The sequence below is a fragment of the Eulemur rufifrons genome, chromosome 16 (assembly GCF_041146395.1).
Source record: "Eulemur rufifrons isolate Redbay chromosome 16, OSU_ERuf_1, whole genome shotgun sequence".
NCBI lineage: Eukaryota > Metazoa > Chordata > Mammalia > Primates > Lemuridae > Eulemur > Eulemur rufifrons.
Window position 1 is genome coordinate 78,380,868 of NC_090998.1, and position 16,048 is coordinate 78,396,915.

The 16,048-nt window shown below is 37.1% G+C and overlaps 1 protein-coding gene across 1 annotated transcript in view; it reads left to right on the forward strand.

The window, feature by feature from the left end:
• Nucleotides 1–16,048, forward strand: part of UTP20 (UTP20 small subunit processome component) — a 92,660-nt gene that overhangs the window by 50,439 nt on the left and 26,173 nt on the right. Inside the window, exons 28-38 of the mRNA XM_069491867.1 lie at nucleotides 3,394–3,537; nucleotides 4,544–4,623; nucleotides 7,327–7,553; nucleotides 8,384–8,528; nucleotides 9,777–9,864; nucleotides 11,068–11,211; nucleotides 11,410–11,460; nucleotides 11,564–11,716; nucleotides 12,743–12,898; nucleotides 13,194–13,334; nucleotides 14,128–14,265. Of these exons, the coding sequence (XP_069347968.1) occupies nucleotides 3,394–3,537; nucleotides 4,544–4,623; nucleotides 7,327–7,553; nucleotides 8,384–8,528; nucleotides 9,777–9,864; nucleotides 11,068–11,211; nucleotides 11,410–11,460; nucleotides 11,564–11,716; nucleotides 12,743–12,898; nucleotides 13,194–13,334; nucleotides 14,128–14,265 (1,467 nt within the window). The remainder of the gene's footprint in view (nucleotides 1–3,393; nucleotides 3,538–4,543; nucleotides 4,624–7,326; nucleotides 7,554–8,383; nucleotides 8,529–9,776; nucleotides 9,865–11,067; nucleotides 11,212–11,409; nucleotides 11,461–11,563; nucleotides 11,717–12,742; nucleotides 12,899–13,193; nucleotides 13,335–14,127; nucleotides 14,266–16,048) is intronic.

The following is a 16,048-nucleotide window of genomic DNA, read 5'->3' on the forward strand; positions in this document are numbered from 1 at the left end:
CAATCAACAGAAGCAGACCCAGAATTAACACAGGTGATTGAATTAGACAAGGACATTAAAATAGTTATTATAAATATACTCCATATATTCAAGAAAATAGAGGAAATTGTGAGCATGTTAAGGAGAGAGAGAGAAGGTGTGAAAACTGTAACGTAAAAGGAGGCTGTATGATAGAAAGTGACCAGGGTAGGGGTGGATAGGCGCTGCCTTTATTAGGGCGGTCAGGGTCCTTGCTAAGGAGGTGATATCTGAGCTTACACCTATCTAGCCACAGGAAGGACATTTCAGGCAAAGACAGTAACTAGTGCAAGTCCCTGGGGTGGGAATAGTCTGGTCGGTTCTAGGAATAGATGAGGCTGTGGTGGCTAGAACACAGTGAGCAGGACGAGTTGTGGAAGGGCAGGGTCAACAGGTCGGCTGGTGGGCTATGTAGGACCTTGCAGGCTGTGACAAGGAGCTGGACAGACTTCCAAGTGTAATGGGAAACTGCGGAGAGGCTCAAAGCAGGAGAGAGGGAAGGACTATGTGGTGTTTTAAAAATAATACTTTGGTTGCTTTGTAGAAAAGAGACTATATAGGAAGCCAAAATAGAAATCCACAGCCAAAAAGAAATCTTAGAAAGTTCTTTCTCTGTGTGACATGAGAGCATAAGGGCCAGGGGAAGAATTAGGTGAGAATCTTTGTTCATGCCTCATAACAAGTGATGTGACTTTATCTGTGCATGGATATATTAAATCATGAAAGGTTTGAGGTTTTATAAAGAATGAGTCCTTCGCATTTTTGGTTAACTGAAAGAAGTTACTCAGTACTGCATCCTTACTCCCAAGTCAACAATCAGTAACTCAGAGGGTCATTTATGTAATTTCACAGTTCATTAGTTAGTGAGGTGTTAAGTAGTTAGTGAGGTGTTAAGTCTGTGGACAGCAGCTTTCTTATTTTTTTCTTTTGAAATTCTTGGACACACCTGAGGAATTCCTTAAAGTGCCATGATGAATTATTGCACAGTAAATTTGTTTAAGTAAGTTAAAGTCCTACATTTATGTGTTTGAGCTCAGTTACGTATTTACCCTTTGTGTCTTTCATATCCTTCAGGGCATTGACCAGGTGTTGAAAGAAATATTGTGAAGGTGTTTGTTGGTTTTTTATACATTTAAGCAATGGGGTAACTTGTAAATATACATAAACTCAGTCATAGCGACTGTTCCTCTAGGAGTTAAAGTCCACAATTGCTCGTTTTCAGTGTTTTTCTCCAGTTTATTCAACAATTATCGAGTCAGCTGGGCAGCTGGCACTGTAGTTACAGAAATAAATAGAACATGCAGAGAGTTCTCCATGGGGCGGGCAGTTGGTGGGAACGGGAGACAGGTGAGAGGTGTCTGATACGTTGGTGAGCATTAGTTCCCTGTTGATCGTGATATATCATGTTTTCCCAAATATCAGTGATAGTTCTTATCTTCCACCAAACGTGATAGAGCTGATAATGAAAATCTTGCCCACAGAACTGAAGCAGAACAGAATGACTTGTGACTGTGTCGCCTTGTGCTTACATTTCATTTCCTCTGTCTTTGTTAACTTGTATAATGAGATATTAATAATTAGCTAAAAGTAGATGGTGTGTGAGACTATGATTCCTCAGGCTTGCACAGTAAATTATTATCATCCTTGTTCATATTCACTTGAATTTAAAATGTGCTGTTTCAGATTCATATACCTCTGTTGGTCAGGGTATATCATACTTTCATGATAAATAACTTCCCTTTTTGGGTTGTCTTCATAAATTTCAGGGTAATTTTTACATTTTGATGTGGGCAATTAAGGCCATATGTAAAAATAAGTTGCCATTTATAAGTCCATAGCCCACAGTATATTAATCAAGTGGGAAAAGAATCAGGGGTTGAATCTTCTCCCATTTGCTTGGTTTTTATAATGTTCTGTGCTTGGGAGAAATCTGAGGCCTCTGTGTCTCTTCTGCCTGACCTAACCCTCTTCATTCTTTAATATCTGGTAGAAATTCTGCATCTTTCATGAAGCTTTACCCTTCTCAAATTTATAGTAGTTCCTCCCCTATTGGAATATCTTTGACATTTTCCATCTGTCACATAAATTCAGTAGCTTTGCCTTTAATAAGATGTTAAGTTGAGGCCAGGACTGTGGCTGGCATGCCATTTGGACCCATTGGTGGGAACTCAATAAATTGTTCTGCTCTGAAACTGAACAAATGGACTGCATATTTGTGATTTTATAACTCATAGAGAAGGAGATGCCAATGGAAGTAGCAGTATTTGTTATTTTAAAAGTTTGCTTTTGATTCAGACCCACTGTAACCTCTATGCCTCTAAATGAACAAATCTTATTTTTTTCCAAATCGCATTTTTCTTTGAACTATGTATGTTGAGATCTTCCCAGGCCTGGATTTAGTTACCTAATTCTCTTACTGTACAAAGTATTTCACTGTATGGAAAGATTATAAGTTCTTTAACTAGTCCTTTAGACTAATTTTAACAAGAATAATTTAAAACTTCTAGTTTTAAAAAAGTTAATAATATACATATGAAAACAAAAAGAAAAGTGACTTTCATTTGACATGAAGGTGTAATTTTTTTTTGTTTCCTAATCCAAGACATTGTGATGGCAAAAAAAAAAAAAAAACAGGGTTTTTTTTTGTTGTTGTTTAGCATGTTGTATTCATGGGAAGAAATCAGAATTTTATTTGAAAAAGTTGCTTGAATAAAAAAGTAAAACAATGTAGAATACAAAACAGCGACTCCAGGTGTGACTGTGTTTTTTCCTAAGGATAACTAGTGTGATTTTACTGGGCAGCAATAGGGGAGTGCATCTTACTATTTGATTTTTTTGAGTCTCTGCTTTCCCTTCCTTTTTTTTTTTTTTTTTTTTTTTGAATTTTTTAATTTAATTTAATTTTTTTTTTTTATTTTGAGACAGGATCTCTCTTGCTGCTTCTTTTATTTTTATTTATTTATTTTTATTTTTAGAGACAGGGTCTCACTCTGTTGCCCAGGCTGGAGTGCAGTGGTGCAGTCATAGTTCACTGTAACTCTGAACTCCTGGGCTTAAGCGATCCTCCTGCCTCAGCCTCCCGAGTAGCTAGGGTAGCTAGGACTACAAGCGGTGCCACCATGCCTGCCTACATTTTAAATATTTTGTGGAGACGGAGTCTCGCTGTGTTGTCCAGGCTTGTTTTCCCTTCTTGTTCAATGAGAAAAGTAATACAACTTGCTCAGTTGATGGTCTCATGTAAATCAAGGTCAGAGGATTTAATAACAGCATTTCCAGTTTTATTCTTAACCATCTGAGTAAGAGTGCCTCTCTAAAGAGTCAGGGATAAAAATGGTATATGTGGGGTTTTTTTAATAGAAGATCATTGTCTTACAGATACAGCTGAGACTTATTAACCCGCTGAAAAATTTAAGACGTCTTGGAATCAAAATGGTAACGGATATCTTTTTGGATTGGGAATCCTATCAGTTTAGAACAGAAGAAATTGATGCTGTGTTTCATGGTGCAGTTTGGCCCCAGGTAAACCTTGATTTCTACATTCTGCCCAGACATCTTTTGTTTCTTCCTTTATTATTAATTCGTAGCATAATCTGCTACCTAGACATGTGGGATGTTTTTAGACACTTTTCTTTGCCTTCACTACCACCGGAAGCTCAAGAGTTAGTTTTGCAATACAGTGGCATTTATACTTAAGGCTAATTTCAATATGATTGTGTCTCTTAAGCAAATATAATGTAACTTTTGTAACACCTCACATAACATTGCCCCTGGCTTTTGACAAGCATGAGGGAAAATACACAGGTGTTTTTGTTGCCTGTTTCCTTGTTTGATTTCTCCGGTTGTAACCCATGGGTGATGAAAACTGGTATGGTTAAAGACTATAGTCGAGACTCGATTTTAGAAAATATCTCTAGCTGCTTGAACTCTCTATTATTCCTGACCATTTGAAACCTAAAATACCTGCTTCCTTTCAAGCACCTGGCATTTCTATGCGTCACCTTTGCCATTTTTCCTGGGTAGCTGCTATTTTGGATCCCTTTATTTTTTTCCATAATCTGTCCTTTTAATGTTAATCGCTGTCCCTTAGGCTTTTCATTCTCTGCTGTGATTTCTGTGCTTTTTCTGCTTTTTATTTTTATTTATTTATTTATTTATTTATTTTGAGACAGAGTCTCGCTCTATTGCCCAGGCTAGAGTGCTGTGTCATCAGCCTAGCTCACAGCAACCTCAAACTCCTGGGCTCAAGCAGTCCTCCTGCCTCAGCCTCCCGAGTAGCTGAGACTATAGACATGCACCACCATGCCTGGCTAATTTTTTTTCTATATGTATTTTTAGTTGTCCATACAATTTATTTCTATTCTTTTAGTAGAGACGAGGTCTCGTTCTTGCTTAGGCTGGTCTTGAACTCCTGACCTCAAGAGATCCTCCTGTCTCGGCCTCCCAGTTTTTCTGCTTTTTGTTTGTGTTTTTCTTATAATTCTTGTACATGTTTTTATTTGGTATTCTGTTTTTATTTGTCTTCTAGATCAACAGGCTTGGATCTGAGAGTCAGTATTCTCCTACTCCTCTGCTGAAACTAATTAGTATCTGGAGCAGAAATGCAAGGTAACCTTTTTTTCTTTTCTTTTAAACAGAGCGATGTTTTAGACTTAGCTAGTAAAAACTAGTCTGGGAAACTAAAATGTAATTTAAGATCTTTCTGTAAGTGAGTTACTTTAGGTGCAGTTAAAGAGAATGAGGCAGCTGAGTAAAAGCACGGAAAGATCTCAACATACATAGTTTAAAGAAAAACACAAGTTGCTACACAATATATATAGTGTGGTCCAGGAAAAAATGCTTTTACATCAAAACTAATACATTTTGCAATGTTTACAGTTTGATTAAAACTTGAAAATTAGAAATATTAGAATTGATAGGAGCTGGGTGCAGTGGCTCACCCCTGTAATCCTAGCACTCTGGGAGGCCAAGGCGGGTGGATCGTTTGAGCTCAGGAGTTCAAGACCAGCCTGAGCAAGAGTGAGACCCCGTATCTACTAAAAAAATAGAAAGAAATTAGCTGGACAACTAAAAATATATGGAAAAAAATTAGCCGGGCATGGTGGCGCATGCCTGTAGTCCCAGCTACTTGGGAGGCTGAGTCAGGAGAATTGCTTGAGCCCAGGAGTTTGAGGTTGCTGTGAGCTAGGCTGACACCACAGCACTCTAGCCCGGGCAACAGAGTAAAACTCTGTCTCAAAAAAAAAAAAAAAAATTGATAGGGATGCGCTTCCAATGTATGTAATAATTTGTCAGCAGTTTGATTTGGCCTGACAAAGGGAGAAATAGAATGTGAAACATACCAGGTAGTTATATCATCACATGAACATTACCATTTCCTTCGTGCTTGCTTAAAGATAAAGCTGACTTGTAATTGGCATTCTATGTCTTTTTCCCCGTTCCTCGTTGAAAATCAGAAAAACTTCACAGGCTTTGTAGTCTTTCTGGAGCATTGTCTTCTATTCTTTGTAAAACTCCATCTAAATATACCTACAGCTCTCAAGGTCAGAAATAGTTTTTTGGTTTTTTTTTTTTTTTTTTTTTGAGACAGAGTCTTGCTTTGTTGCCCGGGCTAGAGTAAGTGCCGTGGCGTCAGCTTAGCTCACAGCAACCTCAAACTCCTGGGCTCAAGCAATCCTTCCTCAGCCTCCCAAGTAGCTGGGACTACAGGCATGCGCCACCATGCCCGGCTAATTTTTTCTATATATATGTTTTAGTTGGCCAGATAATTTCTTTCTATTTTTAGTAGAGACGGGGTCTCGCTCTTGCTCAGGCTGGTCTCGAACTCCTGACCTTGAGCGATCCACCCGCCTCGGCCTCCCAGAGTGCTAGGATTACAGGCGTGAGCCACCGCGCCCGGCCAGAAATAGTTTTTGAGTGAATGATGATAAAATCCTAGCCTTGGTTTTTACAAAATTGGGATCATACTGTATAACTGGCTTTTTTTTTTTTTTTTTTTTTTTTTTTTTTTTTTTTTGAGACAGAGTCTCACTCTGTTGCCCAGGCTAGAGTGAGTGCCATGGCGTCAGCCTAGCTCACAGCAACCTCAAACTCCTGAGCTCAAGCGATCCTCCTGTCTCAGCCTCCCGAGTAGCTGGGACTACAGGCATGCGCCACCATGCCCGGCTAATTTTTTCTATATATAGTTTTAGCTGTCCATATAATTTCTTTCTATTTTTAGTAGAGGTGGGGTCTCGCTCTTGCTCAGGCTGGTCTCGAACTCCTGAGCTCAAACGATCCGCCCACCTCGGCCTCCCAGAGTGCTAGGATTACAGGCGTGAGCCACCGCGCCCGGCCATAACTGGCTTTTGATTTTGTTATTTCAGGTATCATTATATCATGAACACTTCCTGTGTCATTAGTCTTTAAAAAGAAACCAAAAACCTTGACATTGTCTTTCTCAGGAAAACCTGTTTATTTTGCTAATAGGAAGTGCTCTTCATTTATTTCCCAATTTGACACAGCAATTTCATATCTTTTTTTTTAATCACTGAACATTTATAAGCAGCACTTTATAGGCATATTTGAGAAATGTGTCATAACCATGTAATTTTAATGCAAGTAAGCCATGAAAGACTTTCATCCAGGAATACTTTACAGCAGGTGCTCAGTTTTATATTAGTTGGGTCCTTATTCAAAGTATAGCTCTATGTTGTTGGATGCCACTTCATTCTCTTCTGCAATTTCTCAGTTTTTTGGTGGGGGAAATAGAAACCACATAGCAATAGAGGAGGTAGGCAGCAGAACATTTTTTTCGTTTTTTTTTAATTTTTTAAAATTTATTTTATTTTAGTTTTTTGAGACAGTCTCATTCTGTTGCCTGGGCTGCCGTGGCATCAGCCTAGCTCACAGCAGCCTCAAACTCTTGGGCTCAAGCAATCCTGCCTCAGCCTCCGAGTAGCTGGGACTACAGGCATGCGCCACCATGCCTGGCTAATTTTTTTCTATATATATTTTTAGCTGTCTAGATCATTTCTTTCTATTTTTAGTGGAGACAGGGTCTCGCTCTTGCCCAGGCTGGTCTCAAACTCCTGACCTCTAGTGATCCTCCCGCTTTGGCCTCCCGGAGTGCTAGGATTACAGGCATGAGCCACCGTGCCCGGCCCAAATTTTAAATTTTAAAGTAATTTCCCTTTTGAGTAATCTTATTAATGTCTTAAACACACACATATACATATATATTTGTTAAACTCGTGGAAATTCATATGGACATGTTTTTAGAAATAAATATATTGAGAAATAAAATGATTATTATGATGTTTTTTCTTGCAGATATTTCCCTTTTCTGGCTAAACAGAAGCCTGGTCACCCAGAATGTGATATCCTGACCAATGTTTTTGCAATTCTCTCAGCAAAGAATCTCTCTGATGCCTCGGCCAGTATTGTAATGGATATAGTCGATGACCTTCTTAACCTTCCAGATTTTGAGCCCACAGAAACAGTTTTGAGCTTGCCAGTAACTGGATGCGTATACCCTGACATAGCAGAAAATGCAGATGGTATGTATGCCAACAAAACAAATGACTTTTGAGGTAGCAATTGTTTTCTCAGAAAAGAAAAGGTCAATAGAATTTGACTTTCTTAATCGCTTGTGCTGCTGGGCATGGTGGCTCACACCTATAATCTCACTTTGGGAGGCCGAAGCAGGAGGATCACTTGAGGCCAGGAGTTTGTGACCAGCCTGGGCAACATAGCAAGACCCTATCTCTACCCTTCCCACGCCCCCCCCCCCCCCCCCCCCCCGCCAAAAATTAACCAGGTGTGGTGGCTCATGTCTGTAGTCCTAGCTACTTGGGAGGCTGAAGCAGGAGGATTGCTTGACCCCAGGAGTTCGAGGTTATAATGAGCCATGATCCAGCCTGGGTGACAGAGCAAGACTCTGTCTAAAAAAAGCAATAGCTTATGCTTATAGGTTTCTTTTCTCTGAGAATTAATACTAATTTATATAAACTGAATTTTCTTTGCATTTATACAAATGCAGATTATTTACTCTCCAGGTAGTCTCAACTATCCTCCAGGAAATTATTAAATGATTTCTCCTGTCCTGTCTCCTGAATTCTGCTTACTATATTATCCCAACGATTCCTATTTTATGTATTACCAAAAATGTTTTATATAAAGCTTCAGGGGCTTTGTATAAGTTTTTAATTTAGCTAGTGATATAGCACTTTAAAGTAAGAAGAAAGTTACTTATTCTTCAGAGTTGAAATTTAAGTAAATGTTCATAGTATTAATAGTGAAGTGCTTTCCTTATCATCATGAAGATATTGTACAATTATGCTTTAAGAGAGTTTATTAACATCAAAACATTAATCACTATCTATTTTAGAGTCTATCACAATAGGAGGAAGACTAATTCTACCTCATGTACCTGCAATTCTTCAGTATCTCAGCAAAACCACAATAAGTGCAGAAAAGGTGAAAAAGAAAAAGAATAGAGCACAAGTCAGTAAAGAACTTGGCATTCTTTCAAAGTAAGTGACATATTGATAAAGATAACATTACCATCCTTGGTTTTCATGTTTTTTGAAAAATGTTATCTTGTTTTTTAGTTGTTTGAGCTTGGTAATAAGAAGCTAAAAAGATTTTCACTATTTTAAATGCCCTCCACTTTTAAGTTAATGCAGAATTTTCTTTCTCTGCTGGAGTAATTAGAAACCTTTTATGGCATCTGCTTTCATTAAATTATATTAAAAGAATAGATTTTTCAAAATCCTAAAGTAGACTAATAGATTTGCTTGTTTAGTCTTTGCGTATTTTGTTTAATTAAAATTTTTAGTTTTGTGGGATCACATAGTTTTTTGCTTTTTAGTTTAATTGATAAAAATAATTAAAAGAGCGGATTGTTTCATTTGTTTTTTAAGAGTGAAGATCTTGTAAGGCTTTTTAAAGGGTTGATTTGGCAATAGGCCTAACAGTATATAATTGTGATTTCTGTAAATGACAAGGCTAATAAACCTGAGTGTAAGAAACGATTCTATCTTAAATTTTAAATTGACCATTATAGGGCTTAGTTGTTGGAAATTTATTTTTTCTGTTAACTTTCAGCAACATCAAAAAATTATATAGTAGAATCCTCTAGAAACTTGTTTGCCATGTTTTATTTATACTATTACGTTTTTAAGTTATGCAGAATGGGAAACCATGCTAAATACACTCATTAAATTTCATCACTGGCTACGTGGTAGTGGAAAGATGAAGAAGGGAGATTAGGTACCAGAAAGACCAGAGTTTGAAAGACCTGCTCTACTTTCCTAGCTGTGTGACATTGGCTTCTCTGAGTTTCAGTTTTTCTCTGGGCAAAATGGGGCTAATGATTCCTACATTGCAGGGCTATCGTGGGTATTAAATTGAAGTACCGTACATAAAACCTTAAGTCTGGGCACTTAAAAATGTCATTTCTTTGCAAAATAAAAAGTTACTAATTGTGGGATTATAGCACTAAAGTTCACTATAACCCACCTACACAATCAGATACTGCAAAAGAAATAGAGCAGTAGCTATGAGCTTGATGTTGGAGAGGAATAAGGATGAGCACTGCTAAATGGCAGAGGTAAACCTTGTGTACACACACACACATGCTTAAAAGCCTCCTGTGTATTGATGGAATGTTGAAATTGTGTCTTTAGTCCCTGATGTTTTTCTGCAAAAGGTTTAATTTCTTAGAGAAATACTCTTAGCTTGTATGTCTTCCTTACGTATCCGTTTTATTCCTTCTTTAGGATCAGCAAGTTTATGAAAGACAAAGAGCAGAGTTCTCTACTCATTACACTTCTCCTTCCTTTCCTCCACCGTGGCAATATTGCTGAGGTACAAACCCATGGACGTTTACTTTGTCTTTGGACTGGCACTTTATCACTAGGTTTATTTGTGAGCAGCAGTTTTACTGGTTAGATTCTGTGATGCGTTTTACCTGAAAAAACTTGAAAGACTTTTAAACAGAAATAAAAAACTAGAAATTGAGGGAGAAATCAGGACCAAAATAGGAATGTCCAGAAGTTTCTAGAATAGGAAAGAAGGTGGAGACATCATCATCTACCATCATCTATTACAACAGTATATATAAGTGTTATCCCCTTTATCTCCTTTGTTTAGCTTCTGATTCATTTCAAGATTTTTTTTTTCTCCCTCTTTCACTTTTAATCAGTAACAAACTTGAAGCCCAAGAAGTGTATTGTATAATCTTAACTATGGATCACAGTGGCAAAACTGAATGAAAATCTAACTTTTAATATTCAGAAGTACCTAAGAGTTTCTGATATGATTTTCAAACCCTAGTTCAATCTTAAGAGTCCTTCAGTAGCTCAAGCTCATTTATAATGCCTCAGTAGTGATACTGAACATTTCTTACCACATAGTAGTTCAGTTTAGAAAACCACAGATTGGTAGACAACTGGAAGTGTGTACAGTCGGCTGTCTATATCCACGGGTTGAGCATTCATGGATTCAACCAACCGTGGATTAAAAATATCTGGGGAAACCAATAAAAAAAAATAAAACTTTTAAAAATATAGTATAACAACTATTTACATAGCATTTACATTGTATTAGGTATTACAAGTAATCGAGAGATGATTTAAAGTATGCAGGAGGGTGTGTGTAGGCTATACGTAAATACTATGCTGTTTATATAAGGGACTTGAATATCTCTGGTGTTTGGTATATGTGAGAGTCCTGGAACCAATCCCTCTTGGCTACCAAGAGATGACTGTACTTTTCTTCAGCAAGTTCATTTTTTGGGTTCTTTTTTGACTACGCAATAGAAGAAATTATGTTTCAAAACCAAGCTGTATATTCTCTTATTAGAATTAAAGGAAGGAAAAAATGTTATCCACATTATTGTGAGTTTTATGTTAAGTTAAAATGCCTTTTAAAAGACTATGAAATAATTTTTCCAATTACTACTTTTACTTCTTATCCATAATTATTTTCTATGCTATAATATATTAAGGTATAAGTTGACCAGTTTTGTAAATTACCAGAATATGATTTCTCTTAATATTTCTTCTCAAGGATACAGAGGTTGATATTCTAGTGACAATACAAAACTTGTTAAAACATTGTGTGGACCCTACAAGCTTCCTCAAGCCTATAGCAAAACTCTTCTCAGTTATTAAGAACAAATTGTCAAGAAAATTGCTTTGCACTGTTTTCCAGGTCTGTAATATTTATTTTTACTCCAAATCACCCTTTTCTTTAAAAGATAACTAGGACATGTAAAGCATATTAACGACTTTCTTTGTGCCAATATGAAGTTTTTACATGGATTTGAGTGGGGGCCAGGTGCTGAAGGGAGGAGGGCAGAAAAGTTAAGGTTTTATTTACTGAAAAATGTACTGTTTTCTTTCCTTTTAGACTCTTTCTGATTTTGAGAGTGGATTAAAATATATTACTGATGTTGTCAAGGTAAGAAAGGAAGGTTTCTCTTTGGCTTCAAAAGTACTATCATTTTTATGTATTTAAGATTTATATGCGTTCAGTTATATCATTTCAATGGCATTTCTTATAGCTTAACGCCTTCGATCAAAGACATCTTGATGATATCAACTTTGACGTTCGCTTTGAGACCTTCCAGACCATCACTGCTTACATTAAAGAAATGCAGACCATAGACATTAACTACCTGATTCCAGTTATGCATAATTGTTTTTATAATCTAGAGGTAGGTTTTATAGCAAAAATTATCTGGAAACACTTTGAAAAATCAAACAATTACACATTCGAATAGGGAAATTCATAGAGACATTAAGTAAATTAGTGGTTACTGAGGGCTGCAGGGAGGGAGGAATGGGGAGTGACTTCTGATGGGGGTCAGGTTTCTTTTGAAGGTGATGGGAATGTTCTGAAATTAGATGGTAGTGAGGGTTGCACAACCTTCTGAATATACTAAAAACCATTGAATTATAAACTTTTTGAATGGGTGGATTTTATGGTATGTCAATTATATCTCAATTTTTTTAAAGATATGTAACTGTTACTTGAAAGTTTAACCTTTTTTATTGAAGATATAGTAGGAAAAAAAGGTGTTTGGATTATATTAAGTGCCATGTTGCTGAACTGAATTAAAATCCAAAAATGGGGAAGATGAAACCCTCTGTTACTGTTAACCATGTAGTAGCTTCAGTAATCTCTTCATGGCATCTTATAGTTACTCATCTGATATTAAGGATTATGTAATATGTAAAAAATAATCTCCCCACTTGGGACTTATTCTTCATGTATTATGCCAAATTTCAACACAAGGAATTCCAAGTCACTGCTCGGTTAGCTGGTTTGGGAATATCCTCTGTACACTCACTACCTATATTGCTCAAACCAGGAACTCTGGGGCAACTAACCAAAATTACACCAGTCAACTATGTCCTTTTCAGTAATGACCTGATATTGAATATTGAAAAACTGACATTAGTGAAACTTTTATCCTGCTTGCTTTGGGAAATAGAACTAATTAACAAGTACATTTCATAGTACATCCTAAAATGAATTGACACTTCTCAGTAAGCATGATCTTTTTCAAAATCATTTACAGTATTATATTTCTCACAATCCTACATTTTTTGTGGGACCTTTCTCAGTAGGGATTTTCACACAGAGCAGTGACAAAATTCTGTAGATGCTTACATTGAGAAATAATATTCCATGCTACAGTTATTACTTAGAATAACTCGGGTTTTTTTCCTATCTCCAGTTAGGAGATATGTCTTTAAGTGATAATGCCAGCATGTGTTTGATGAGTATCATTAAAAAGCTAGCTGCCTTGAATGCCACGGAGAAAGAATATAGAGAAATCATTCATCGTTCACTCCTGGAGAAACTGAGGAAAGGGTTGAGGAGCCAGACAGAGGTATTATAACTTTGTCTTTTAAGTACTAGTATCTGAGATTGTGTTTTGTTTTATTTCCCCACTTCTGCTGTTGTTGTGTAGAAAAGCAGCCCAGCTTAGTACATTTAGGTAAAATACTTGATTGTTTAAGTAGTCACCAAACTAGAAAGGAGAGCAGTCACTTTTGATTTTTTAACAATGGAAATGTTTTACTTTTAAAAAATTTTATGTCTTTTTTTTCTGTTTCCTCATATTATCTAGGAAAGAAATTCTTTTTAAAATAAAAATATTTATTTTCTCCACTTGATGTTTGCAGAGTATTCAACAAGATTATACCACGATACTTTCCTGTTTAATTCAGACCTTTCCAAATCAACTGGAATTTAAAGACTTGGTACAGCTGACTCATTACCATGATCTGGAAATGGACTTCTTTGAGAACATGAAGCATATTCAGGTAGATGACAATTCTGCTTTTTCCTGCATACAAAATAGGCATTTCGGGCCGGGCGCGGTGGGTCACGCCTGTAATCCTAGCACTCTGGGAGGCCGAGGTGGGCAGATCGTTTGAGTTCAGGAGTTCGAGACCAGCCTGAGCAAGAGCGAGACCCCATCTCTACTAAAAAATAGAAAGAAATTATATAGACAGCTAAAAATACATATAGAAAAAATTAGCCGGGCATAGTGGCGCATGCCTGTAGTCCCAGCTACTCGGGAGGCTGAGACAAGAGGATCCCTTGAGCTCAGGAGTTTGAGGTTGCTGTGAGCTAGGCTGACGCCACGGCACTCACTCTAGCCTGGGCAACAGAGTGAGACTCCGTCTCAAAAAACAAAAAAAAAAAAAAACAAAATAGGCATTTCGAACAATTCTGCCTCATTTGGAAAGACATATTTTAACTGTTCCAAAAGGTTTAAGCTTCTCATTTTGGTCTTCGTGATCATCGGTCAGATTCGCATATAAGGTGATCATTTCCTGGAGTCTAATTCTTTGGTGGTATCACAAACCACAATTAATAATAGTGTCACCTTTCCCTGCCTTTTCCTAAGACGTTTAAATGCTTTGGGTCCACTGTTAAACAAATGCTAGGGATTATGTCTCTGGAAGCAAATCAGGGCACAGGTGTTTGCTCGTATGACTCATGGACTGTTTCACTCCTTTAATCTTTTCATAGAAAAAATATAATACTGAAATGGAGCTCATTGTAGGTGAGATTATTCATTAACTAATTCGTATCTTATCTAACTCATAGATCCACAGAAGAGCAAGAGCCTTGAAGAAACTGTCAAAACAACTAATGGAAGGCAAAGTTGTTCTGTCTTCTAAGTCTCTTCAGAATTACATCATGCCGTACGCCATGACTCCAATTTTTGATGAGAAAATGCTCAAGGTAAGGCATTAGATCTAGAAACCAATAAACTTCTACCCATACCATGGCACACTTTGCCAAAATGTAGATGGAGTTGGTGACATCCATATTGATGTTTTCACCATAATTAGAAACTTAGAATAGTTCTAAAGCCCCTGGAACTGTGCCTGGCACAAATCTATACTGGGTATAGATTCTAGATTGACAGGTTGGTTTTTGGTTTTTTTCCTTTCAGTACTTTAAAGATGTTGCTCAGCTGTCTTTTGGCTCACATTGTTTCCAGTGAGAAGTTATTCTTAACTTTGTTCCCCTGGATATAATATATGTATATATATTTTTTTACTGCTTTTAAAAATTTCTCTTTATCACTGTTTTTTAAGCCATTTGCTTATGATGTGCCTCAGTGTAGTTTCCTTTATGATTCTTGTGCTTGGGGTTCATTGAGCATCTTGGACCTATAGAGGTGTAGTTTTTATTAAACTTGGAAATTTTCAGCCATTATTTCTTTAAATATATTTTTGGATCCCCTTTTTGCCTTTGGAGACTCCAGTGTATTTTAGTAGGCCACTCAGAGTTGTTCCATAACTCACTGAGGCTTTTGTATTGGTTAGTTTTGTTTCGTTTTTTAGTAATTTTTTAACCAAATGGAGTACAACCATAAATAACAAATATTGAGTTTAAGGGGATTTTTTTTTTTTTATTTTAGCTTATTATGGGGGTACAAAAGTTCAGGTTATATATATTGCCCATGTCCCCCCATCCCCCCGAGTTTGAGCTTCAAGCGTGTCCATTCTTAAGGGGATTTTTTGATCAAAAGTAAGTCATCAGATTATAAATGTCCTCTCCCTTCTTGATATGGTTATATCAATTGTTTAATGTCTTTGTCTACTAACTCTATGATCTGTGTCATTTCTGGGTCTGTTTTATTGGTTGATTTTTTTTTTTTCTCATTAGAGATATTTTTCTGTTTCTTTGTGTGCCTGATAATTTTTTGTTAGATGCCAGACATTATGAATTTTACCTTATTGGGTGCTGGGTATATATGTATATCTTTACGTATTGAGAATTATTCTCGGATGCAGTTAGGTGACTTGTGAATAGTCTGGTCCTTTTGAGGTTTACTTTTAAGCTTTCTTAGTCTAGGGCTAATATGGCCCTATGACTGCGGCATTACCTTTCTGAGTTCCTGAGTACCTGATGCCCCACATACCATGAGGTTTTTCACTCCGGCTGATAGGAACATGAACTAGTCTCATCCTTATATGGTCTTTGATGATTGTTTCATCAATTCCTTTTTGGTGGTTCTTTCCCCGTCTCTTTCTTTCTCAAGTATACTGATCAGTGCTCAGCTGAAGACTCAAGGGGCCTGCTCTCTGTGCAGCTTCCTCCGATGTAGCTCTTCTCTCTGATGCTGTGCCCTGTGCACTCCAGCAGCCATAACCTCAACTCTGTCCCCTTAACTCAAGGAGACCACTGGGCTCTCTTTGGGTTTCCTTTCCTGTGCTGCAACCTAACAATTCTCTCCACACAGTAAATTGGGGTAATTATAAGGCTCACTTCATTTGTTCCCTTTCTCTCAAAGATCACTGTCCTGCACTGTTTGATTTCCAAAGTCTGAAAACTATTACTTCATACATTTTCTCTGCTTTTCTAGTTTAAGGTATAGAGGTAAATCCAGTCCCTGTTCTCTGTCATGGCCTAAAAGAGATGTCTCTGAGGCGGTGTACTTTTGTTTGCTAAGTAGTGCAATATATTAGTTTTTGACATTTGTCAACTTTTGTGTGTAATCCTAAACCCATCAAGG